Below are 26780 nucleotides of genomic sequence, written 5' to 3'. Positions count from 1 at the left end.
TTTTCTTTCATATATCTGGTGCAATTATTTTGGTCAAATTTCACCACCTTTGTCTTCATACATAACATAGGGGTTTATTAATGAAGGCAAAAGTGGAGCAAATCCAGGTCAAAATATTATTTCAAAATATTATTCATGTACTGTGTGATCATTGTACCCCACCCCCTATTACCGGTATTCACGCTTTGGCAATACTGTAATGTTCTTTTGTCATCCCAATAAAGCGGATTTGATTTGCAAGGAAAAAGGTTACATTGAAAGAAATAGGATTGTTGTCTTTGATACAAATGGTGCTGATGTATTGCCCAAGACCAGACCCACCTTCCCTTGATAAGATACATAGACCCTAATAGCCCGAAAGTTGATTTGCGAATGACAGATCAGTTATGCTAGTGACAGCCCTGATGAATCATCAGTGATCAGAGAGTGAAAGTGCGCCACTAGTGGGGGGTCAAATACAACACCACATAGTTTACTTTAGCTGGTCGGGGAGAAATATACCGGCCTCGCAATATCACCCTTGAGCGCGTGCGGAAGCCCGGGGTATTCACACTGAGCTGTTCTCCCAGTGTTCTAGAATTAGAATGCTGGCAAAGTCCGTTGCGTTCCAAATCAGAGCCCGGAGCTGTGGGGTGGGCTGGGCTCTGGCACGCGTCGCTGTCACTTCCTGTGCTGCTGGCTGCACGGCGAGGCTGATGTCCGGGACTGGTGATCAGACGCAGCGGAGAGGTGCGTGTGCCCTGCAGGCGGGTTGGCGGTGGATAATTATTCAGGGCTCTGGGACGCGAGATTGATCTGTGAGTCCCAGCTGGACAAGCACGTGTATTGCACTACAGTATACAGTATATAGATTTCAGGTTTGCTGTTAAAGGGTCAAAGATACGAGAACAAAGGGGTTACATATCAAGGTGTCCGACTCCAAAATAACACGTATCAGACTTATAACAAAAAAAAAATAAGTTGTTGGCATCTAAAAAAACCCCATAAAAGTATAGTAAATCTGGGGCGATCTGGGAGTCTTTTCCATGACAAAACACTGTGTACAATGAGTTTCCTGACTGGCCAACAAGTGTCAGGGGCACATCACGTGACACTTTAAATAGACTTTGCTCCTAGTCAGAAGCAGCAGTGTTTTCTCAGAAATGGTGTCGACCTTTATTGCAGCAAAGGGCAGGTAGCAAGTACAGGATGGGGACGGCTGTGTCTGAACTTGACACCATTTGCAACCTTCTGTAACACCAGGGATATATACTCTCTATATATATTTATTTTCCTGCAGCATTGTCAAATGTACGGAGCTTGCTCATGAATGATCTTACATTTGATGTTTATGCCAAATATGACATGATTGAGATTTTCGTCTTACGGTAGATAAAAAGAGAAACATATTGACATTTACATTTTATTATATCGGGTGTGGTCTTTAGCACCTCCTTTTGCTGTCTGAGTGTAAAGCTGCCACAAATACAGCGAGAAAGGGGTGGCAAATCCTTATAAATTGAGATGAGACACATTTAAAATGTATTTTAGTGTTCTTGATGGCATCTGAATGTCTGTTAATTCAGAGCAAGGTGAACAATTTGCCTTCTCTAAAATAAGGGTTACAATTGGCCTGTTTTCAGCCTAAAATTCCCATGGACGTTTATAGGAATTTTCAGCTGAAACCAGCCCAAATGTCCGCTTTGGCATACATAGAATTTACCCTTAAATTCACCTTCCCTTGTGGTAGTATTTATATGTATCCTGAGGATTATATTGCAGTGTGATTGCACTTTGTATGAGATTTTGTATTCCTGAATTATTAGTGTCACTTCCTGTTCACCTGTGTTTGGCGCCAAATTTGGCTTCAAATATGTGCTTATTTCTGCCATTTTCACCTGATGAAAGGTCCGTCTTGGACCTGAAACGTTGTGTTTCTCCCTTGTTCCCATTATAAATGAAAAACTGTTACAAAGACTGTAAGTAGATCTCCCTTATTTATCTGGCAAGTCTTTTCTCCCAGATTAGTACGACTATAATGGATTCAAAAGTGGTCTTGCCTCAGCAATCTGCAATAAAGATGGACAAGTAGTCTCTTATTGTGTTCTTATTGTGTTAATTATTTGGAGATAAATTCATACATACACAATGTTTCGGGGGTTTGACACCTTCATCAGGTGTTAAACGGGTTCTGGAAGCATATCAAGAAATGGGTTATATACTGATACAAATATTACATAATACTTAGTGTCACGAACGCTGCACCTGTATGCACGTGACGTTTGTACTGTATGTGTAAGGGGTTAAAACATCCAGCTATTCAGCTAACACCTCCCCTGCACTAAAAAAAGTAATAGCTCTCCAAAAAACATCACACTACACCTCAATTACGCTGCCACCACCAAGAATAATTTAAGGTCTTACTCTCCGTCATTGGTCTCCTGTTTACTGGAAAAATATGTAATTAGCACAACAACCCAATGCAAAATGTCAAAATGTGGTTATTCTCTTCAAAAAGATACTAGGTTTAACTAGAGCCCATAGACAGTACTTACATTTTGGATTTAATATTGGAAAATTGGTACAGTGTGTGGTTTTCAGAAAAGGAATGTTACAAAGACATAATATATAAATGCAGACTGTTTAATAAAATAATAAAAGCATAAAGCCTCCGTTACGTGGTACTCATCATGTCTCCAAATGCGATAAGCTGGGTGTATCCTCCCAGTCAGGAGCCCATGTCACTACTTGCATCCTCTTCCCCTTGTGGTAGCTCTCTCTTGCTGTTTTGCTCTCTTTCTGTCTGTCCCCCTCTCTGGCTGTCTCTTGGGCTGCGTCCATAGAGGGGGGAACGGTGCTGAAACGCGCTGAAGCTGAGGCTCGCCTGCTGAAGCCGGTGCAATTTCATGGACAAGCAAGCGAGTCAGCGTGCGCGATCGGGAGGCGGGGCAGTGACGTCACTGGGCCAATAGCCCGTGACGCACCGACGTCAACGTCACGGCGCCGTGACGCTGCTGTGCTGTGATTGGAGGTTTTCAGCCAACAGCGCGCTGAAAAACAGCTTGGCGCTCGGCTGAAAAATCCAACTCCTCAGCACGCCTGCGGACGCTCGCGTGAGCCCCCTCTAAAGACATCCTCATTGAGGATGCCGGGGCTCAGCGCGGAGCGTCCGCACGGCTGAGCGCTGCCTCTCCTTCCATGGACGTAGCCTTAAACTCTCTGGCTGTCTTGTTCTCTTTCTCTCTATTGTTGTCTCTCTTTCTCTGCCTCTCTGGCTGTCTCGTGAGCCCTCTCACTCTCTCTGGCTGTCTCTTTTTATCTGCCTCTCTGTCTCTCTCTGGCTGTGTCTGAAGCCCTCTCTTTCTGTCTCTTGAGCTCTCTCTGGCAGTCCTTATTACAGTGCTTATTACATTTTAGATTTAATATACAGCAGGGCCCCGGGTATATGGCGGGTTCCGTTCCAGGGGCCCGCCGTATAGTGAAAATCACCGGAAAGCGGATCCGGCGATTTTCAGTTCTTGGCATGCACAGAACGGCGTTTTTGCCGTTCTGCGCATGCGCGGCCTATGGTCTGTGCGCGCAAACTACGGTATGCGCGCGCAGACACCGGTCTGTTCATGCGCGCCAGGCGCAACCGCCCGTTCTGCGCATGCGCGACTGAAAATCAAAGATGGCGGCCCCCTTCTCGGTGCCGCCGTATCGGCGGATCGCCGAGAAGCGGGGCCCTGCTGTATACGAAAAGTTGTACTCTCTGAAGCAGTAGTTTGGTTCCATCACCCCCTCTGCACGGATTGGGTACTTGCTCTAAAATAAAAAAATTGTGAGATGTTGTGTCTCAATTGTTCAAAGTGTCTCCCACTGGAGATTCCTGCTTGTACAGGTAGTCCTCGTTATCCAACGTTTCACTTTACAACTAATGGCATATTCAACACTTTACAATGCAACCCTAAGGGACGTTTTTTGACGCCGGAATGCGTTATCCAACACTCACCGCCACTGATTAACATGGGACTCACTTTATAACGGTTTCACTATCCAACGCTACTTCCAGAACGGATTCTGTTGGATAACCGAGGACTGCCTGTATAGTCTAATAACTGACTCATGTTGGAACAAATGTAATTTTTTTAGATATACTGTACAGTAGATGTCTGTCCTATATAGAATTTGCTGCAAGGTCATTTGAGGGAGTATAACACCCATGTAGTGTCGCAGGTGGAAAAATCGTTAAATGTAAATATTTTGCCACTTAAGGGATGATTAAACTTCTCCCTTCTGATCACCCTATTACAGTGGCCAAAATGTGAACATGGAAATGTGCCCTTTTTAGGGAATAGTATAGATTGGTTATGTGGCTTTATTAAAATGTCTGCCTTTACTCATCTTTCCCCAATACTTCTACCCCTTTTTGTAAGAACAGAGTGTTAAATCTGTAAAAAGTTGTGCAATGGATTCATCCTTTTGGGACGTTCCAGTGTTTACTGTACATATTATTATTTTCATTATTTCAGACATGACACTGTAGGTACACTGTAGATACAAAAGGGTTTTGTGGCTGTAACAGGACTTTATCCCTGTTTAAATAAAGCTGCCTCTAGTGGTCTGAAAATCCAGAAGAGAGCTGGTTAATTGCAGCTAGTCAATTAGCCAGCTCCACCCGGGTAATCAGAGGAGGGCAAAAAAAACCCTGCTAGGGACAGACCAGGAGGACTCCTTAGCACAGACACACTGTGCTAACATAGGGAGATGAAGTCTTGAGTACACAGAAGAGTTGTGCTGAGAACAAGACACCAGAGAACTGTTTTCCAGGACCCACCTAGACTCAGAGACTGCCACAAAGAGCCCCTGCTTACAGACTTTGGGGTGATAGGTTGGTAATGGGCTTCCCCCTCAGCGTTGCAGATAGGGACTGGGGAATTAAGTTAGCACTTACAAAGGGATAGGTGTTTGTTTATTTTGTATATTTTTGTTTGCTGTGCATTGTTGACAGGGACAGGCTAAATAAAGCCATGTTTTAATTTCCCAAAACGGTCTCCTTGTGTGTACGTCTGCACCTGCCTCTTACAGTGATGTTTCACATTTTCTATTTTTGGAGCTAATTGGGATTCTCTTTGAATATGTGAAGCTTTTTCCCTATTGTGCTGTGAATCTCCCATAGAGGAACCTGTTGTATAGAATTTACTAGTCATACATTCTGCATTTTTATGAAAAACACCTTTAAAAACACGTCTGTCACGTCCTGGGCCCTGTTGCCTTAGCTTCCGTCCCCGCTAGCGCTGAGCTCGCTGAGCGGGCGGTGCTTGGCTATATATTGTATATATATGCAAGTCCCTGCTCACGCGATGTGTGCGCGGGTAAGCGTGTGCACACACGCTTACCAGTGCTCGGGTAAATATTTTTTTTTTATACTTACCAGTGCGCTCAGCTTTCCCTGCAGCGTCCCCCCCGCGTGCCCCTCCTCCATCCCCCTTTCCCCTCCCTGCGAGCGCTTGCAAAAATTTAAAGTCCACCCGGCACTCATGCTTGGAGAGCTCTCCAAGCATGAGCGCGCTCAGCGCCAGCGGGGACAAAGCCTTAGTCCTATCTGCTGACATACTTCTTGATTGCAGGTCCATTTTCTATCTTAATTGAAGCCATCATTCTTCACTTGATTGTAGACAAATCCTCATGCGATATTTGTTGCACAAATATTTTTTTTCTTGTTACCGAATGCCCTAATATGGGCCTGCCACCGCCGCATAACACAGGGTTAATGACCACATGTAAAATCAGCTAATTTGATTGGTTGGCTTTACACTTGGTCACTGCTCTTAGTGATGACATCACAGATTTTTGCCATCCAACGTGTGGCCAACCAATAATTGAGGCTATTATCAACCAAATAGATAAACATGAACTATCTGTATCGGTTAAGCATGAATTACAGGATGTAAAGAAAAACAATCATTCTATACTAGATATTAATTATTATTATTATTATTACTTTACATTTCCTAAAGGAAGCCAGTTACACCAATGAAGTTTTTTTCCCTTGACCTGCTGCATGTGATTGTCTGTTTAAAGCAGCAATCCCTCTCATCTTGAATTTTGTATTTAGTTCTGTGGAACCCATGGTTCCTGATATTTTTACCTTTTTTTATGTGCCAGTGTTTCTGGTGTTTTTTGAGAAATAAACATGGCAGCCTCATTCCCTTGGGCCTGTAGGGAGCTGCAGTGTCATCAAAGTATGAAATTGTGTCTTCCTATTGGACAACCGTCCAGGGGTCCGCATTTGATTTTGGTTTCATTTTACCGGCCCATAAAAATATAAACACCTCAGGAGCCAGCGGTCCGCAGGGTCAGGAATAGCGCAGTTCATGTCCGGGAGATCCCTGGTATCGATTTTACAGAAAACAAAATTCCCAAATGGGGGCATTGCTTTAAGTTTAATAATCCTCTGAAATGTTGTGCTTTTCCCGGCTTTCTAAAATGAGCATGTCACGTACACGCTTCCCGTGTGTGTGTGTGTGTGTGTGTGTGGTGTTAATAACACCCAGCTATCCAGATCACTTACCGGATCCGCAAAAACCACCATACTACACCCCAATTATGCTGCCACCACCAGGATTCATTGAAGGCCTTAAAATCTCAGGAGTCCTCAGTCCCCGTTATGCTAGAAAAAGATGTAATTAACACAAAAACACAATGTAACAAAACGTGTCCAAAAATGCGGTTGATCTCTTCAAGAGGGTACTATGTTCAATGAGAGCCCCAAAACAGTACATAGTCCATTTTAGATTTAATGTTACAAAAAGTTTGCAGTGCTTGTTACAGAAAAGAAAGATTATAAAAACATATAGAAATGCTAACCGTTTTACAAAATGAAAAGGAGTAAGACAGAAAACCTATACATTACCAACAAATAGGCTTCTCAAGAGGTCGTGAGGGTAAGAAATAGGAAAATATTATAGATACAGTATAACACCCCTCTAGATTAATTCTGTTTTAGGGATTCTCAAATCCCACTTTTTACAGACACAACTTTTCCTCTGACAAAAAATAGACATGAGAACCCACCACTTTGTGAGTGCGTCTTATCTCCCACTCATCAATCTCCTGGGTGGCAGGGTTATGGCCGCGATGCTGGGAGATAAAATAATAATTTGATTTTCAAATCAATCTTGAGAGTATAAAATACCCCATAACACTCTCCCTGCAACCACCAGATCAGTGCTACTCATGTCACCGCACTCAGATGACTTTGAAGCACACATAGTCACCTCATTTTGATAGTCTCACTTCTAATTTTGAGAGGGAAACAAATTATCGGATATTTGTAATACATCTATCCTCCTATTTTATATCATTACACCCCATTGCTTCTACCGGTTAGAGATTTATATTGGTGTGGGTTTGATCAAATAGATCCTAGTCTATGGTGTTCTTTCTGTCACTTTTGGATATGCTGGTCAGGAAACGCCTCAGAATTTGACCATGTTCTTTGAAGCCTGGTCTTGCAGATACAAATCATTTCTGTGGTATATCTGTACACTGCCACAAGTCACTTCAATGTATGCATGGATCTTCTATCATTGTTTTTATTACCCCAATAAAGTCAGTCCCCCTGACAATCCATGTTACCTCCACTAGAGACAGGAAAAATAGTTATTTTAAAATGAACGTGAACCCTTTGGTTGCTGGACTGCTCACACAATTTAACCATGACATGGTTCTATCACGATAGAGCTGAAAATAAATAACGCATATTTGAAGAAAGAATAAGGCACCCTCTATGATGGCAATCATTAATGATCTTTCATTGGAGGAGATGTCGGAAATGGCAAATATCTACATCTGTTTAGTGAGCATCCTGCTATATATCCTACCTGGTCGATATAAGCCCTTATTCAATATGCTGTGAAGCTCTCAACCTCACGGGAAAGATTGCAGACCAAGTCATTTGAATGGATCTGATCTCTTCTCCAGCATGGTCAAGACTTCTTTTCTGTATTCTATTGGGGTCAACGTTGTGTGAATTGCCTGTTTATGTTTAAAACTCAGTTGTCAAACGGTTACAAACTTTGAATCGTGAATGGAATCCAGCTGTAATTTGGCAGTTGTGGTGAGAGGCTGAGCATTTTTGTTTAATATGAGGAAAATCGAATTTTGGGAACAAGAATGCTAAAAACACGAGCAGGACCAATATTTAGATTATGAACTAAGAAAAAACTGTGTAAGTTTTCACGAAAATATGATGCAGAATATGTTTCCTTTGTGTGTATTTTGCAAAAGCACAGGTTTGCAGTGCCTAAAATATTTTAACTGAAAACGATATAAGTACAGTATGTACATGCCTGGTAAACATTTTACCATAAAACATTTCATTCATTTGCATGGGAACAATAAGAATGCAGAATGAGAGAGAAACTAAGCTCTCTGACGTCTTACATTGAAATGAGCTCATTTTAATGTAGGCCTTTACTTCCTAAACTGCAATAACACACATCCAATCACATACAATGGCACAATGTATGTTCAGCAGACATACAGTACATACATTGTGGTTTATAGGTGATGTCACATGAAATGAATATGTTTGTTGGATGTAAATTGTCTCATTGTACAGTGTGTCAGAAATCGGCACAATTACAAGTGTCTCTGAAACTAGGGGGTCCCCCAGAGGTTCAGGGATCATGGACGGGCTCAGTCGTGCCCCCCTTTCAGGTAATCTTGACAAAGAAAAGAAGGAAATGGGGATTGCTGATTTTAAATTCATTTCCGAGGTCTCTCACTTGCAGCCTACTGTATGCTTAAAATGTGTTTCAGGAAACTCTCGTATATCGCTAGCCCAAATCATGTCAATCACTGTCCTCTGCACAGCTGTGCTAATGGTTGAATGGTGACATGCTGGATTTTAGTTCCTGGTTCATTGCATTTAAGATTTATATATGTATATTATCTATCTATCTATCACACACACACACACAGGCTAGGGCACGGGCCGCTTCACAGGACAATGCATCGCTAGGGGGAGCGATATGTGATACCATTACTGTCCTCTAGGTGCTGGAATAGGGCAGCTATGCTACTTTTCCAACGCACAGGGAGTTAATTTCCCCTGAATAAACTACTATCAGGTGCAGCTAATCAGCCTGGTCTGAATGAACAAGGAAGTGTTTTAAGGCAGACACAGGAAACTGCCATACTGAGAGTGAGAGAGACTGTTTTCCCCAGAGAAGGGGGGAGATAGAAAGTGCTCCCCAGCTAAAGAAGAGACTGGCACAGTTCCTTAGACCCGCTGGAGGTCGTGGAGTCTGCTGGGATTGCCTGGGTTGTTAATCCCAGGAAGAAGGAAGGATGAGAGGCCGTGCTGAAGCGGGGATGTCCTTTCCTTAACATTGGACTTACAGAGGAGAGATTCACAGAGCTCTCGTGGGGCCGAGCTCCCCTAGGAAGGAAGGACGCAAGACCGTGCTGAAGTGGGGATTCTGCTCCAAAGGAGTGACAGATAAGCGAAACCCTTTATTGCTGTGTTCCGAGACTTTATATGTGTTCAGCTATAACAGTACCTGTTTTGGGGTGGTAACCAGTTTAGCTGTCCATCCAGGTAGTAAGGGTTGAAGCCTATGTGTAGTTAGTTTCTTAAAAGGAGTAGGAGTTTGTTATATGGTTTAATTTTGGTTTAAAGGGATGGTGGGCCTGTTAGTATATTATGTATCCCTGTAAATAAACCCCATTTTCCTGCCTTAATCTGGGACTATTTATAAACCTGGGGTTATTCTCTGATTTAACCCGATTAATAGCCTCGCTTATTGGCTTGATGTTAACCCAATCCACCTCCTCTATGTATTATGACTTAAAAGAGGTTTACTGCTAATCAGTTGATATAATAGGGAACACAAATTGACAGCCTGATTTAATGCTCTCATGTGTATCCAATCCCCTTCCTCTATTTTATTGTAACGCTTGCGCGAGCCCACAGACAAGACCTGACCCCGGCACTGGGAAGGATATGCCACACACCCACAGTAGCGGGAGCGAGCCCAGAAGGTGGTTTGCAGCGTTGCTGGGTCTGGGTATGAAGAAAGGGTTAATCCAATACTTGCCGGGGTCCGTGGGTTGGAGAGGTACACATAGTTGAAGTCCGTAAGCCTGTGGTCTGGGGTTGAAGATGTACTCGTAGTTGTTATCCGTAAACCAGGGGTCAAGAGCCAGAGAGAATCCAAATGCAAAGCCAGGTCGGTACACAAGAGGTTAACTGCAGAGAATAAGACAAGACGGCTGGACAAGACAGGCACACGCAAAGGCTACACAAAGTTATGTTCAGCAAGGTATGACAGGAAGAAGCAGTCCTTTATAGGAGACAGGAACCAGTAGGTTGAGGGGGCGGAGCGGAGGTGGGGCCTCCGCAGATGCCAAGGATAGGCTGCAGGAGACAAGGGCTCATAGCTAAACTTGCCACGCAGCTGGGGCTCGTTGCGCGTCGTCATGCACATGCATCGCGCACAGCGGAGGTGCGGCGCGTCCGAGGCGGCGGAGCTATGCTTCGTGACCGTGCATAGAAGGAGCGGGTGCACGCGCGCTCTGTAACAGGAGCGGTGATGCGCGCATCGGCAGGGGGCGGATCTTCGCCAGCTGCCGCTGCAGTACTATAGGTTAGCGAGGAGGGAGCACGCTACAAGGGACGCGCTCCCCGATTCCTCACAGTACCCCCCCCCTTGAGGATCGGACTCCGGACGATCCAAGTACGGCTTCTGCGGATACCTGGCGTCGAGCCGTCTAAGTAAGCCGGGAGCGTGGATCTAGTCGAATGGCACCCAAGAACGCTCCTCCGGACCGAAGCCTTTCCAGTGTACTAGGAATTGTATCCTTCCCCTGGAATATCTGGAATCAATAATTGACTGGATCTCAAAGTCCTCTTGACCTTGAACCAGTAAAGGAGGAGGAGAGAGAACATCAGGGTACCTGGAACTCTGCTTGACAGGTTTTAAGAGAGAGACATGAAATACTGATGGTATCTTCATAGATGGAGGCAAATCAAGGCGGTACGCTACAGGATTAATCTGTTCCAGGATCTTGAAGGGTCCCAGGAATCTGGGAGCCAATTTTAAGGTAGGAGTCTTTAATCTGATGTTTTTAGAAGAGAGCCATACCTTGTCTCCTGTCTTGAACCTGGGCACCTCAAGACGATGTCGATCCGCCTGGATCTTTTGTCTCTGAACGGATTCTTGAAGAGTTTTCCGGATCCTACTCCAAGAGTCTTGAAGAGCGTTGACTCTAGCATCAGCAGCTGGAACTCCAGCAATGTTAGAAGATAAAGGAAGAGAATTAGGGTGATAGCCATAATTGATGAAAAAGGGCGACTCTTGGGTGGACTCATTTCTGAGAGAATTGTGTGCAAACTCAGCCCATGGTAATAGATCAGCCCAATTGTCTTGAGTCTCAGAAACAAAACATCTAAGATACTGTTCCAGTGATTGGTTTACCCTTTCTGTCTGTCCATTCGTTTGCGGGTGGTACCCAGAAGAAAATAGAAGTGAAATATTGATTCTTTGAGAAAACGCGCGCCAAAATTTGGACACAAATTGTGATCCCCGGTCGGATACGATAGAAACGGGAACCCCATGTGAACGAAAAATCTCCTTGATGTAGACCTCAGCAAGAGTAGCAGAATTGGGAAGGCCCTTGAGGCCTGCTTCGAATAACGATCCACGATGACCAGGATGGTATTCATACCATTTGAAATAGGTAGCTCCACTATGAAATCCATTGATAAGTGGGACCAGGGGCGTTCCAGAATGGGAAGCGGACGTAGCAGACCAGCAGGCTTTTGTCGACCGGACTTATTTTCGAGCACAGACTGAACAGGATGAAACGAATTCCTTAATGTCGCTCAACATCTCGGGCCACCAGAAGGTACGTCTGATTAATTCGGTGGTTCTTCGGATCCCAGGGTGACCGGTGATTTGGAAGCATGACCCCACTCGAGAATCTTTCGACGGAATTTGCTTGCCGCGTAAAGACAGCCCTCAGGAACCTGCAGTCCTTCAGGCACCTGCGTCTGTGATTCTAGAATCTTGTCCAAGATGTCAAAAGAGTTAGCAGCAATGATGAGTTTAGAAGGGAGAATGGTTTTGGGAACTTCGTCTGACTTGTCCTCGGAAAGGAATTACGAGACAATGCATCGCCTTTAAATTCTTAGTACCAGGAATATAAGAAATTACATAATTAAATCTTGAGAAGAATAAGGCCCAGCGAGCTTGACGGGACCAAAGGCGTCGAGCGCCCTCAATGTACAATAAATTCTTGTGATCTGTAAGAATAAGAATAGGTTTTTCGGTACCTTCGAGCAGATGTCACCATTCTTGGAGTGCCATCTTGATTGCTAAATGTTCTCTATTACCAACGTCATGGTTGATCTCCGCAGGAGAAATCTTTTTGGAGAAATACCCGCATGGATGTAGGTGATCTTGGTGAGAACGTCTTTGAGAGAGCACCGCACCTGCTGCAACGTTTGAGGCATCGACCTCCAATGTGAAAGGAAGAGACGGGTCGGGGTGATACAGAATAGGAGCGGACGTGATGGCTTTCTTCAGGGATTCAAAAGCCGAACAGGCCTCTGGAGACCAAGAGGAAGGATCGGCATCTTTCTTGGTCAGGGTGGTAATAGGAGCCACAAGAGTGGAGAAACCATGGATAAATTTACGATAATAATTGGCGAAGCCAAGAAATCGCTGGATGGCAGGGATTTAAAAAAAATGAGAATATCGTCAAGATACACGATGACAAACAAATTGAGAACATCACGAAAAATCTCATTGACAAATTCTTGAAAGACCGCAGGAGCGTTACAGAGTCCAAATGGCATTACTAGATACTCATAATGGCCATCGCGGGTGTTAAAGGCCTTTTTCCATTCGTCTCCTTCCCTGATGCGTATAAGGTTGTAAGCACCGCGGAGGTCAAGTTTGGAGAAAATGGAGGCACCTTGTAAGCAGTTGAACAGTTCTGAGATGAGTGGTAAGGGATACCGGTTCTTCTGGGTGACCTTACTTAAACCTTTATAATCAATGCAGGGGCGGAGAGACCCATCTTTCTTTTTCACAAAGAAGAAGCCTGCCCCAGCAGGTGAGGTGGAGTTTCTTATAAATCCCTTCTTTAAGTTCTCTTGTATATACTCTGACATAGCACGGGATTCTGGAATGGACAAGGGATAGGATCTGCCTTTCGGGAGAATGGCACCAGGGATGAGATCAATGGGATAATCGAAGGGACGATGCGGGGGAAGGACTTCAGAGCTAACTTTATCGAAGATGTCAAGAAATGCAATATAAACCTCAGGAAGTGGGCCTTTAACAGTATCAGGGGTTTCTAAACCGGCAAGAGAAAGAGGAGGGGGAGCACAAGGAATAAGACATGCACCAGGCCATCATATAGGCAGTTTATCAGTCCAGTCAATTACATGATTATGCAATTGTAACCAGGGAAGACCCAAGATTACCTGCACCGATGGTGAATGAATGACATCCAACGAGATTTGTTCCTTGTGTCCATCCTTGGTGGAAAGAGGGAATATCGCAGTCTCCAGGCAGATGAAGGCAGGTTGAAGTGGACGGCCATCTATTGCTTCGAGTCCTATGGGAATGGACTTCCTAAGCAGTGGAATCCGGTGTTTCATAGAAAAATTCTGATCCACAAAGTTTCCTCCAGACCCAGAGTCGATGAAGGCAAGTGCAGAAGTATGAAAGTCAGTACCCTCCATTATGATAGGCAGAAGGATCCATTTTAGCATATTTTCCTTGGATGGAGGACAAGAAGATATGGTACCCAAAGAAATTCCATCATAACTTATAGGCCCCTGGCGTTCTCCCAGACGCGTAGGACAGCGGTACGCCAAATGACCGGCTAGGCCACAATAAAGACATAGCCCCTCGCTTCTCCAGCGATGCTTTTCTGTAAAGGACAACTGATGAGTACCCAGCAGCATGGGGTCAGGTGTTTCAGGAACTGGAACAAAAGAAGGAGAGAGAGTAGGAGAGAGAAATATAGGTACAGGCATACGTGTAGTCTGGCGTTCACTTCGTCTCTCTTGGAGGCGTTGATTCCCCCGTATACATGTAGAGATCAGATCCTCCAGGGCAGTGGGTCTTACACGTACAGCCAATTGATCTTTCAAGGAGTCTGAGAGGCCGTGCCAGAAGGCTGCAGTTAAAGCCTCGTTGTTCCAACCGGTCTCTGCGGCAATAGTCCGAAATTCAAGAGCGTACTTTGCGACGGTCCGGTGGCCCTGGGTGATGTGGAAAAGAGAAGAGGCCGCAGTAGCCTCACGGCCAGGAGTGTCAAAGACCTGCTGAAACCTTTTTTTGAAAACAAGAAAGTTCTGCGTGAGTTCAAGCATTAACTCCCAGATAGGAGATGCCCAAGCCAAAGTGTCTCCGGTTAGCAATGCAATGATATAAGCCACTTTAGATCTACCGGTAGGGAAGCGAGAAGGGGTTAATTCAAAGTGGATATCACATTGGATAAGAAAGCCTCGGCATCCTAGGGGTTCACCCTCATACCGATTGGGTGTCGGAAGACGTGGTTCCTGGGGTATGTTTCCCACTAGAGTAGAAGCAGTTGTGGTTAGGCCCACCTCAGGGGGGTCAATGTTTGTTGGGCTGAACATACTGTAACGCTTGCGCGAGCCCACAAACAAGACCTGACCCCGGCACTGAGGTGGGAAGGATATGCCACACACCCACAGTAGCGGGGGCGAACCCAGAAGGTGGTTTGCAGCGTTGCTGGGTCTGTGTATGAAGAAAGGGTTAATCCAATACTTGCCGGGGTCCGTGGGTTGGAGAGGTACACGTAGTTGAAGCCCGTAAGCCAGTGGTCTGGGGTTGGAGAGGTACTCGTAGTCATTATCCGTAACCCAGGGGTCAAGAGCCAGAGACAATCCAAATGCAAAGCCAGGTCGGTACACAAGAGGGTAACTGCAGAGAACAAGACAAGACTAGGCTGGACAAGACAGGCACACGCAAAGGCTACACAAGGTTATGTTCAGCAAGGTATGACAGGAAGAGGCAGTCCTTTATAGGAGACAGGAACCAGTTGGAGAGGGGGTGGAGCGGAGGCGGGTCCTCCGCAGATGCCAAGGATATGCTGCAGGAGACAAGAGCTCATAGCTAAACTTGCCACGCAGCTGGGGCTCGTTGCGCGCCGTCATGTAACAGGAACGGTGATGCGCGCATCAGCAGGGGGCGGATTTTCGGCAGCTGCCGCTGCAGTACTATAAGTAAGCAAGGGACGCGCTCCCCGATTCCTCACATTTATTACGATTTAATAGAGGTCTATTTCATTAGATCAATTACAAGATATGGAGCACTAGCATTAGTCACTAGATTTGTGTGAACACCATCTATTGAGCTCGGTATTAGATTTGGGTACAGGTTATACTCTTATCCACCTATTGGCCATAGATCTTTCCACACCAATCTGGAATATATTTTTATATTATTACCAATTAAAGTATTTTAATTTACACTCATTCTACACTTGACACACTGAGTGCATTCTATGGGGAACTTTCTTCTCTATATGTCACGTATACCCCTATCCCTATTGCAACGTGTCTACATTATCTATTTATCAGACTAAGCTGAAGCGAGAGTTATATTCCCTTTCCTCCATATTAATACAGCTAGCATTGAACCAGTTAAACAATAAATCAATCATCATTAAACCGGCTGATAAGGGTGGGACAATAGTTGTCATGGACCAGTTATATTCTAGAGAAGAGATCTAATCTCAACTACATAGCTGTGACAATTAATGCCCTACAACTCTGGACCTGCATTAGAGCTACAGAATGGAATTAATATTTTGTTGAAGGATGCTGAAGAACAGGGAATAATAATTGAAAAATTGCTTGCTTACATGACGACAGCTAGTCATCCTATTATACTGTACCTGTTTTTTTTACACACTTCCTAGAATACACAAGAGTATGTATTAACCTCAGTGTTTCAACAATTAGAAGTGTTTTTAGATCAAATTTTTTGACCTTTGGTTAATTTTGGACAATATAGAACCAAAAAAAGTGTCTGGGTCGGCACTCCCAGTGTACTGTATATCAGTGAAACAGGCAAATCCAACTAATAGTGATTAATAATCTAACGAGATTTAACTGTGGACAGTGAAGTGCCAAAACAGATGATATAATAAACCTCCACTCAACCTTAAACAAGGGACTGTTTCACAAGTTCCTAGGTGTATGTAGTTGTCTTCCAAGAGATCAGGGGAGCGTAGGACAGCACCATAAAGAGAAAAAGGGCAAAAATTCGGGCAATAGCGTAACAATACGTTGGCTTGGGAAAGAACCGTGTAGGTCTGAAATGTCACTCTTGTTAACGTTTAGTATTTTTGATGTATTGATTTAATTATTTTACTTATTGGGGGTGCTGCGGACCCTGTTTTTTTTCTTTCCTTCCCTGTGTGTGTTTGTGTATGTGTGTGTATACAGTATAACAAAACAGAAAAAGTGTCTGGAGCACTCTAAAGGATTATATAATAAAAAGTGAAGCATATTGCTTAGCTTGGTCAGGTGCGTGCTGGAAGGATTTTGATCACCACACTGCTCCAGAAGCATATTTGCACCAAATAGAAGGTCCACAGCACAGGTGTGATTAAAATGTCCATTTATTTCATCCATTTTATGAACAGAGAGAATGAAAAGTTATGTTGGCCCGAAACGTCACCCCATTTTATTTTCTGTTCTCTGTTAATATGAATTGAATTAACAGACATTTTATTCATACCGAGAGGAATGTGGACTTCCTCTTTTGCTACATATATATAGTATATATCAGTGGCGTACCTAGACATGCAAGGGCTCCTGGGCAATTTTTTTTTGAAGGGCCCCATTTATATTAATACTGACTGCAATTTTGTTCTCCCTCCTTCATCCTGTCCCTGAACCTCTTTCTCATCATCCCTCATCATCTCTCCCCCTCCTCATCCCCCTCCCCTCATCTCCCCCACCACCATCATTACCTCATCTCCCCTACCATCATCATCATATCTCCCCCACCATCATCATCACCTCATCTCCCCCACCATCCTCATCATCACCTCATCTCCAAACGGGCCCCACCATCATCAGCACCTGTCTCCCCCACCATCATCATCACCTGTCTCCCCCCTCGTCCCCCATGCCTACCTGTGGTTGGTCCGGCCTTAAACAGAGGATAAGCCGCAGGGGAGGAGTGCGCTCTAGTGGTCTGACCCGGAAGTCTTTCTTACATCCGGTGTCAGCTCTGTAGCAGCTGCTGATTCCTCTGCATGCTTCTGTTTAACGCCGGGGCCCGCCGCCCTGGCCGCCGACAGGGGGTGGGGGGAAAAGAGCGGGCCCCGGGCTTTGCCTGGGCTATAGCTACGCTCCTGGTATATATACATAATTTGTATCTTCTGTATCTACAGTATCAATATTGTGAGGAACAGCTAATTATCTCTTGGTGGTTTTCACACGATAATTAACATTGACGTATTCTGCTGGAAGGGAAAGTTTAAGAAACCCTAGTGAAATTGCTACCTCTCAGCCTAACTGCTTCAAGGCAAGAGGGCCACCAATACTTTTCTTGCCTCTGGAAAGGGCAAGGAAGCCCTGAAACACTAGTGTTGCTTTAAAATCCATGCGGTAAATATGGACCTCTAAAATACTTTTTTACTGGTCATTATACTCTTTGTGATTATTTCCTTTTATTTTTCACCTTGTTTGATTAAATAGAATGTTTGTAACTCGACTATTTTTGTCATTTCTAATTAAATGTACAGTAATATATATTTTTAATTGAGTTAGCAAGTGTTTATTTTTGAGTGCTGATCTGATTTGTTTTTTTGTTACTTGATATTGCCAACACTGACCATTGGCAAACTTCTCATTGCTACCGCTACCTGTACTTTCCCTGAACCTCCCCAGTTTACTGTAGCAATTAGTGATGAGCAATCACTTGGCTCTATGCTCTCTTATTCGGTATCATGAAAGTGCGCCGCACACAAATCGGTTAATCCACCGCCTTGTGTATCTAGTTCTCTAATTTACAGATGGAGGCTTTGATTTATTTATTTAATTAAAAGCACTGGTTTTCTGATGACGGAGAGAGTGCAAATAGTCTATCAGATATGGAAGAGGTCCAAACGTTAATAGCTTGAACCAGAAAGCAAGTAGTGGGTGGAACCACATAGCTAAGAAGTGACATGGTCTCTTTGCTCTTAGGCATTGCTCGTCTCAAGTGTACACAACCGCACAACATTACGCCCTGTCTAAAACGTGCAGTGCTGTGTGGTTTCAGTTATTGAACTTTTTTTCATCCCAACGGCATGTTTCATTTAAGTCATCAGCAGGGCAGATGTTTCAAATTGCGTCATTACAGCTCTCGGTAATTAAATGATTAGGAAATGAGAATGCTTAGCTTGGTTTCCAATTTACAATTTGTTTTCAAAATATCTGGTTATGTCGTTTCATATTGCAGTGGCAGAGAAGGCTTAAGCAAGCGCTCTTCCAAATAGCACACATTGCTTTATATATGTGATACACTTAAAACGTGAAACCAGCATGGTGTCACGTCAGAACTGGGCAATGGTCCTGAACTTCAGCAAATAAGTAATATATCTGCCCATTGTACAATCTTAGTAATGTGAAAATTATAAACCAGGGAGGGGGACGGGAAGGGGGAACCCTCGCTACTGCCTAGGCACTGGTGCTACAATCAGGGGAAATAACTGAACAACAACTGGGAAGAAAAGGACCCCTATAATGAGAGCACTCAAGGATCGGTGATACTGGAAACTAATGATGCATAGAAAAAAACTGTCCTGCGCTTCGGCTGTCTGTAAGGCACCTATGGTGTCAATTCGTCATGTGGGCTGACAAGGAGGGAGCTATGTGGCCACTGAGTTGACCGGAGTAGGGGGGAATGATAAAGCCCTTACCTATTGTTGATCTCCGGTCTGGGACCTGCTCTCCTCCACAGCTCGTGCGGCCTTCTGTAGGTATCAGGAAATGGAAGTGGAAGGGCTCCGGCGCCACTGCGCATGACAGACTGAAAAAACTCCCGGATGGTCTTCAATAAACTTTATTGCACAAAACACATGGGGCTACACCACGATCTCCCCCTCTACGCGTTTCACCCTCTCGGATAGGGCTTTGTCTCGGAGTGGGGAGACGTGGTGTCAGCCTGGAATTTAAACGTAAAAAGCCCGCGAAACCAGGTGAATATGTTAACCCCTTCATGTAAAAATTGCCTGAAAGGCACCTGCATGTCCTCTGTACATATAAATATATGTATATATATATAATGTCCTCTGTACATATAAATGAGCAATGCATAGGAAATCACAAGAGCCCAAAATATTGTTACATTCATTATTTCATTATTGGCTCCTCTTATTGCTGGATAATGACACGAAGGTATATTAAAAATTGATGACAACATTTCAAAGTACTGCCGTGCCGCTGAGATAATGATTCAATTATGAAGTACAGCCTCAAAACCCTTGAAAAATTGTACTAAGGTAAATTTCACATGAATAGTCAAAATTTTAAAGGCTAAATCAATACTGATCACTTCAAATGGTATATTCATTCAGGGGAAACAGCATATGGAAAATAGAACATGGGAAGAAGAAGGGGGGGAAGTGAGGGGGGGATGTGGGGGGGAAGTGAGGGGGGGATGTGGGGGGGAGAGAGGGGGGAGGGGGTGGGAGGGAAAAAGGGGAGGGGGGGAGAAGGGGGGGAAGGGGGGAAGGGAGAAAGCGAGAAAGCAAAGAAAACAGATGCGGAGATAAATTGCAATTCCTGTATAACAAAACGCACTAAGTGCTCATGATTAAAACCTAGATAATGAAAGGACAAAGCAGATTCCTGTGCTCTTAAAGAGCGCACCATCATATTTTAAAGGAAACAGCGCAGATCCCATTCAACATTTAGTCCATTGGGTTGTAGGGTGCTCAATGCAAAAATCCAATGAGCCTCTCGCTGATGCAAGATTTTAATCCTGTCTCCCCCACGAGGGGGTAATGGGATATGCTCAAAGGCTAAACATTGCAGAGCCTCCACTGAACCCAATGGACAAATGTTAAAATGTGAAGAAACCGGATGCAACATATCATGGTTCCGTATGAGTCTTAAGTGCTCTAAGATACGAATCTTAAGTACTCTACTGGTTAGACCCACGTATTGTTTGTTGCATTCGCATTTCAACAAATAAATCACAAAATTGGTCTGACAAGACATAAAGGATTTAATCCTGAATCTGCGCGTTTCATCACGGTTGGTAAAATGTGTTGCTTTACTCATGTTTGGGCATATTTTATAGTGGCCACATTTGAATGAACCCAGTAGCCTGGGAAATAGAGACAATCTATTTTTCTTTTGAATCATGGGCTTTAACATGCTTGGTGACAAAAAGTTACCCAGTGTAGCCGCTTTGCGAAAGACTACCCTAGGGCCAGTACAGACCATTTTCTCTAACAGAGGGTCTAAAGATAACGTGGCCCAATGTTTTCGAATAATCATTTTGATGGAATTGGCTTGTTCACTGTAATTTGTAATGAAAAAAGGCGCATCAGTGTTCTCGACTGGTATTCTCTGGCCAGACCGACATTTATCCATATTGATTAGCATCTCTCTATCCGTACCGAGAGCCATGTCATAGGCTAGGTCAAGGTCCTTTTTGGCATACCCCCTTGACAGAAATCTGTCCCTCATCTCTCCCGCCCTGTGTTCAAAGGCCTCCAATGAGGAACAGTTCCGACATAAACGAAGGAACTGTCCCTTTGGGATGCCCCTGACCAGAGGGCGGGCATGGCAGCTCCTAGCATGAAGTAATGAGTTCCTGGCATTTTCTTTTTTTTAAATATCAGATTGAATTTTATTTTCAATGTCAGTGTATAAATTGAGATCTAAAAACTGTATCTGATGCATATCAAACACATGAGTGAATCTGAGATTTAGTGTATTGTCAGCCAGGTAGTCAAAGAACTTTTTAAGCTCCTCCTCCCCACCACTCCATATCATGATGAGGTCATCAATATAGCGCTTGTAAAACGCTATATGATGCCTGAATGGGTTTGAATCTCCAAACACGTGGGACATCTCCCACCAACCCATAAAGAGGTTGGCATAGGAGGGGGCAAACGAAGTCCCCATAGCAGTCCCACGTGTTTGGAGATAAAACTGTTGGTCAAAAAGAAAATAATTGTGCGTAAGTGAAAATCTAATACTATCCAGTAAAAAGGCAATATGTGCCGGGGAAAGAGAGGAATGACTATGCAGAAAGAATTTGATGGCTGTGAGACCGTGGTCGTGATTGATAATATTGTATAAAGATGCTACATCCAGTGTAACCATGATGTAGTGTGAGTGCCATGTGAAAGGTGCTAAAAGTGCTAAAACATGCTTGGTGTCAATAATGTGTGAAGGTAAGGAGTGCACTAACGGTTGTAAAAAGTGATCTATGTATTGAGATAGGTGCTCACCCAGGGATCCGATGCTAGAAATAATAGGTCTACCCGGGGGTGAAATTAGTGTTTTGTGAATTTTGGGAAGGTGATGAAAAATGGGTGTGATGGGATCTGGAGTGGTGAGGAAGTCCCGCTCAGTAGGTGTGAGAATATGTGAAATCTCACCTTCGTCCATAAGATCTGCAAACTCTCTGCGGAATTGAGGCGTTGGATCGCTGCCAAGGGCTTCATACGCCTCTGGATCGCCAAGTTGTTGCTGGGCCTCCCAAGTATAGTAGTCCCTATCGAGTACAACTGTTGCGCCTCCTTTGTCAGCTTTTCTGATAAGGATAAGGTCATTATCAGCCAGTGATTTAATAGCTGCCCTTTGTTCTACTGTTAGATTGTCTCGATGAGATCTCCTGCCTCCTATACCCTTAGCAAGAAGTGAGAGATCTCTTTCTATGCCTCTTTGAAAAATGTCGATGTACTGCCCCTTCATATGAGAAGGGTAGAACAGCGATTTCATTTTGAAACCTGAGTTGATGCTACCCAGGAAATCTATAGGGTCATCAACTGTGTTGTTTTCATTGAAGAGATCTGTCAAGTCTTGCTGGTGGCACTGGTCCTGAAAGCCTAAGGGAATAGAGGTATCAGAGTTAATATCAAAGATAGGCACTGTAGTATTATTAGCTCCAATCCTAGAGGAAAAAAATCGTTTAAGAGTTAATTTTCGTGTGAATTTGTAAACATCCACCATGGTTGAGAAGAGGTTAAACTGTGTACTGGGTGCAAAAGATAGTCCAAGATGTAAAATAGACAATTCAGACTGTGTAAGTTCATACTTAGAGATGTTTATGACGTTACTGTTCGCAATGTCTAAGTCTTCAATCTCTTTGATGGCATCCCACTGTATGTTTTTTTCTCCTGCCTCTTCTTGTCTTTCCCCGTTTTTTGAAGATTTGTGACTGGCCGGTCTGCTCGGATAGGTCATCTCACTGGATCCCGCCTTTTCATCCCCAGATGATGGATAAAAGTCACTCTCAGAAAAGGAGAAAGAAACTGCATGCGGTGTTACTTCAGACTCTTGGAGTCACTATTGTATTGTGGGTGTTCATGTAGATTTCACCCAGGGTCTGTTTACAAAGTGTATTACAGCACCAATACTTACCCCACATATCCCACTCACGTTTGGGATCATCATTGTAACCTACCTTAGATAGTGAAGCCATTGGGGAGCATCTATTACACCAATAGGACTTACCTCTCCCATCCCCTTTCCACATTTTAATTTCGCCATTTGTTTAGGATCACCTCACATAGAGGATTATCCATATACACTTTATTTTATTTGAGGATTTCTCCTAATAAATTTGTTTTTAAGTTACCCATCATTACATGTTACGATTCTCAATCAGGTTCATTAGTTTCCAGTATCACCTATCCTTGAGTGCTCTCATTATAGGGGTCCTTTTCTCCCCAGTTGTTGTAATGTGAAAATTAGTATTTTGTTTATAAAAGACCCAGATTCACTAAAGGATGCTACACCGGCTTAATACTCATACTCGATGGGAGTGAAGGGGTGCTGGAGTTAACACCCTTTAGGGAATCTGGGATAAAGGGCTCTAGGTATCAATGCACAAATTGTGCCGATTGTTAGGAGTCACAGTTATGTTTTCTACTCTTAGCAGATTTGTGACGGTGATTGAAGTGAGATAATGTGACATACAGACGCATAATGTGGTACATCTCATTATAATCTGTGCTTCATGTAACTCCTTCCTAACCCGTACTATTGACACGCCCCAAATGGCAAGATGACACTTAGAACGTTATAACTTCCACTGGCTACATGCAGCAGAATTGGGTGAGCGTGAAAAGGGGGTGAGACTACTGCGTTAACTCACTCGCTGCACTGCTGCAGTAATGCCGTGCGCTGCAGTACATCTGTAGGGCAAAATGTGGAGCAAAGTGATTGATGCACACAGATGCAAAATGAAAATGACACTCGGTGAACTCGGTTTACAGTTTAGAGAGTTGAAGAAATTGTGGTGGTGTTAGAGTTAGGCGCTACAGATTCTTTAGCAGCTGGTCTTCAAATATAATAATGAGGTCTTGGATAAAAGCCATTGGCTTTGAGTCATTTTTATGACTTTGGCAATCCATATATCTGTGTGTAATAATTACACCTGCGGAGTGTTTGCACTTGATTGCATTAGCACACACCCTTAAACATTACTTTCGAAGGAAGCTCTGCAGTCCGTGCAGACTGCAGATAATTGGAGGGATAGCAGTTTTAATGTGTATTTTAGGCTCTAGATCAGCCTCAATAAACTCCAAAATGTTCATGATCATGTAAGGTATTAGGTGGTATCTCTGGAGTACTTCACCATCATAAATACACCATCTCTAGCCAATATAAATTATTTCCCTTGGACTACAGCCAGCATTGGCTGTTAGCGTCTGTGCGACAACAGAGTTGCAATTCCAGCTCCAGAATATGTATGTTGCAAATCCTGGGTTCTTATAGATCGTTTTAATTAGTGCCCGGTCCCATAGGCGCATTATTAAGGAAAGGTCTTAAATTAAGAACAGCCGTTAATCCAACTCTAAATTGGATGCTAAAACAAGATAGGTGCTATTTAACTTGCCTATGACCATGTGGAGATAAATGAAATAAATTAGGAATATACTGTGCATGTCTCTGCTCTGCTGATCAAGTATGTATATTTATAATATATATATATATTATAAATATACATACTTGATCAGCAGAGCAGAGACATGCACAGTATATTCCTAATTTATTTCATTTATCTCCACATGGTCATAGGCAAGTTAAATATATATATATATTGTAGCCCCTGTAAGAAATAGTGGGCTACCTATCCATCTCCTACTGGAGTAAGCCCTGTTAAGGGCAGGCGCCAGTAGTAATCATGGGTTTTTCCCCCCGCACAAGCCCTGCCTTGAGTGATGGAGGCAGGCCTCTGACTATAAGTGCACTTTTGTCTGACATCCACAGAGAGAGGAGCTGAAACATTGAACTGTCCCACCCCTGAGCAAATAATGTCCGAGCTAAGCATGGCCACGTTCCAGTTCCCAGGAGGCTTCCTGGTAGTGGAACTCGACGGCCGAGAGTACCTCCGGTGCATGTGCATACACTGCAGGACACACAGACCGGCCCCAAGCATGAAGGCACGATGCCCCCAATGTGGCACGTTCTACCTGTGGCCTACTGAGCCATGGCCAATGATCAAGACCCCTAAGGGTGCCTCTCTGGGAACACTAACGGAGGTGGTGGAGACGACCGACGAGGCTGCCCTAGTTCCCTGCACTCCTGCCGAGGTGGGAACCAAGGCTCAGCCAACTACAGAGCCGAGCGGAGATCCGGCGGTGAAGAGCGCGACCGCAGTGGAGGTACCGGAGCGGGCCCGTTTCGTACCACTAACCACTGGCGGGGACGCAAAAGACCCAGGTGACTCCCCAGCGGAGGATCCGACCAAGTCGTCTTCAGAGGAAGAAGATGGCGTCTCATCGGTGGTGATGCGCCTACCGGCGAACCACCCCAGCTGTAATAAAGATGGCGGTCCACTTACCGGAGAGAGGGAGCAGACGAGTCCGGACACCCGACGGCGAGCGCTGGTACGGCCTGAGGCCCGTAGAAGTCCCACGGCCATGGTGACTCCCAGTGCGGCGGAGACGGCGTCGGAGACAGATCCAGAGAGACCCGAGTACATCAGCCTGCAGCGGAGCAGTAAGGAGACTCCACCACCCCCTTACTCCCGCCAGGCGAAGAAGGATCCTGCAGAGGACGAGAAGGAGAGGCGTGCGGCCTACTTACCCGTCCGCGGACCCGATGATCCACCACCGCCCCTTCCGGTCCTCGACGCACTTCCGGTGCATGACCACGGAGCGGATGGGGATTCCGCGGGCGGCAGCGATGACATCACTTCCGGGTCCGACTGGAAACGAGGCCCGGGAGCGTTGTTCTCCCCGCGGAGAGCAGCTATGGCCGCTGCCATGGCCACCTTGCGAAGCCAAGGCCCTTCCAGAGGATCACGGGGCTCAGCGGAGAGAGCAAGCAAGAAACTGCCCACTGGTCGCGGGATTACCCGCTTACTGGACATTGAGACGGACATTATCCCAGCCCCAGCCCCTAGCGCCATTACCCCGGCCCCTGCCCCTGCCCTGTTACGAGTCATGACACCGGGACCTAGTAGGGATAAATTGTGTAAGAATCCCAAGTACTCCAAGGATTTGCGGGATTGGGAACTAATTGACGAGGGATCTGATGGGGAGGTACCATATGATACTGTGATACGTATGCCTAAATATGTACCTTTTCCTCCTGTGTCTAGAGGGAGGGCCCGAGGGTCCCATACTACTGCGGAGGTAGGGTGGTTTCCAAAATGAATCCTACCAACTACATAAATGCCAAGGGTAGACGCAGCTGCTCGTGCTCTACCGAGGCGGGTACGTCCGGTGTCTCATCACAAGCCGAGTCAGAGACTGGTACTTCTAGCCCCATGTCAGAATACGAGCACCGTGACAAGTGGTGGGCACCTCTGTACACTGGGTACCACAAAGGTATGGACCGCACCAGGTTGCTGTTGATCAGGAACAACATAGTTGATCATTGGTGGGCGGTAGGTGTCTATACTCCTGAGGAGGTGGTGGTGGATGAGTTGGAACACCGATTTCAGGAGATAGAGCAAGGGATCATCATGCCTAAGGGGCCTAGTATATTGTATGATGACATTGCTCCTGTAGAAACGGAGTTTTTGGTACTGCCAAGCAGGGCGGGTCCTAAGAAACTGCCCAAATTAAGCAGAGCAGACAGAGCCATAGTGTTTAGGTTTAGGCAGTCGCATGGGTACGAATACCCTTATGTGCCTGAACCCATAATGAGGGAAATAGAGGAGAACAGAGATAGTTGGCTCAGAGCGGCCATATAAGAATATTTGAGGACAATGTTTGGTAAGGCGGGTTACCACAATGAAGACCGTATCAGTGAGGTGGTCCGGGCCTGGAGTGTGGGGCAGTACATATACTGTACATGCACAGCGTGATATACCGGCCAGAGTCTGGGTCGGTACAGCCCTACTATATTACCATAACTGACCATAATGGGAGGAAGGTACGAAAGCCTGACCCAAAACATTATCAATAAGTGGTTCTCCCCGTTGGGAGTGACTGTTACCGTTACTGTTATGCCACCTGGTGGTTGGCTCAAGAAATAACCTGCCTTGCAATGTGTGTTCTCCGCAGGATGGTGCTGCTAAAGTTAGGTCCAAGTGGGGACCATTGGATTCCACCAGAGGGAGAGTGTAGCCCCT

General features: G+C 44.8%; 1 protein-coding gene across 1 annotated transcript in view; it reads left to right on the top strand.

The window, feature by feature from the left end:
• Positions 1-464: 464 nt before the first annotated feature.
• Positions 465-26780, top strand: part of LOC142487058 (enoyl-CoA hydratase EchA19-like) — a 126649-nt gene continuing 100333 nt past the window's right edge. Inside the window, exon 1 of the mRNA XM_075585744.1 lies at positions 465-729. Within this exon, the coding sequence (XP_075441859.1) occupies positions 585-729 (145 nt within the window). The 5' untranslated portion in view covers positions 465-584. The remainder of the gene's footprint in view (positions 730-26780) is intronic.

The sequence above is a fragment of the Ascaphus truei genome, chromosome 2 (genome assembly GCF_040206685.1).
Source record: "Ascaphus truei isolate aAscTru1 chromosome 2, aAscTru1.hap1, whole genome shotgun sequence".
In the NCBI taxonomy this organism is placed as follows: Eukaryota; Metazoa; Chordata; class Amphibia; order Anura; family Ascaphidae; genus Ascaphus; species Ascaphus truei.
This window is presented reverse-complemented; position numbering and strand designations above follow the sequence as displayed.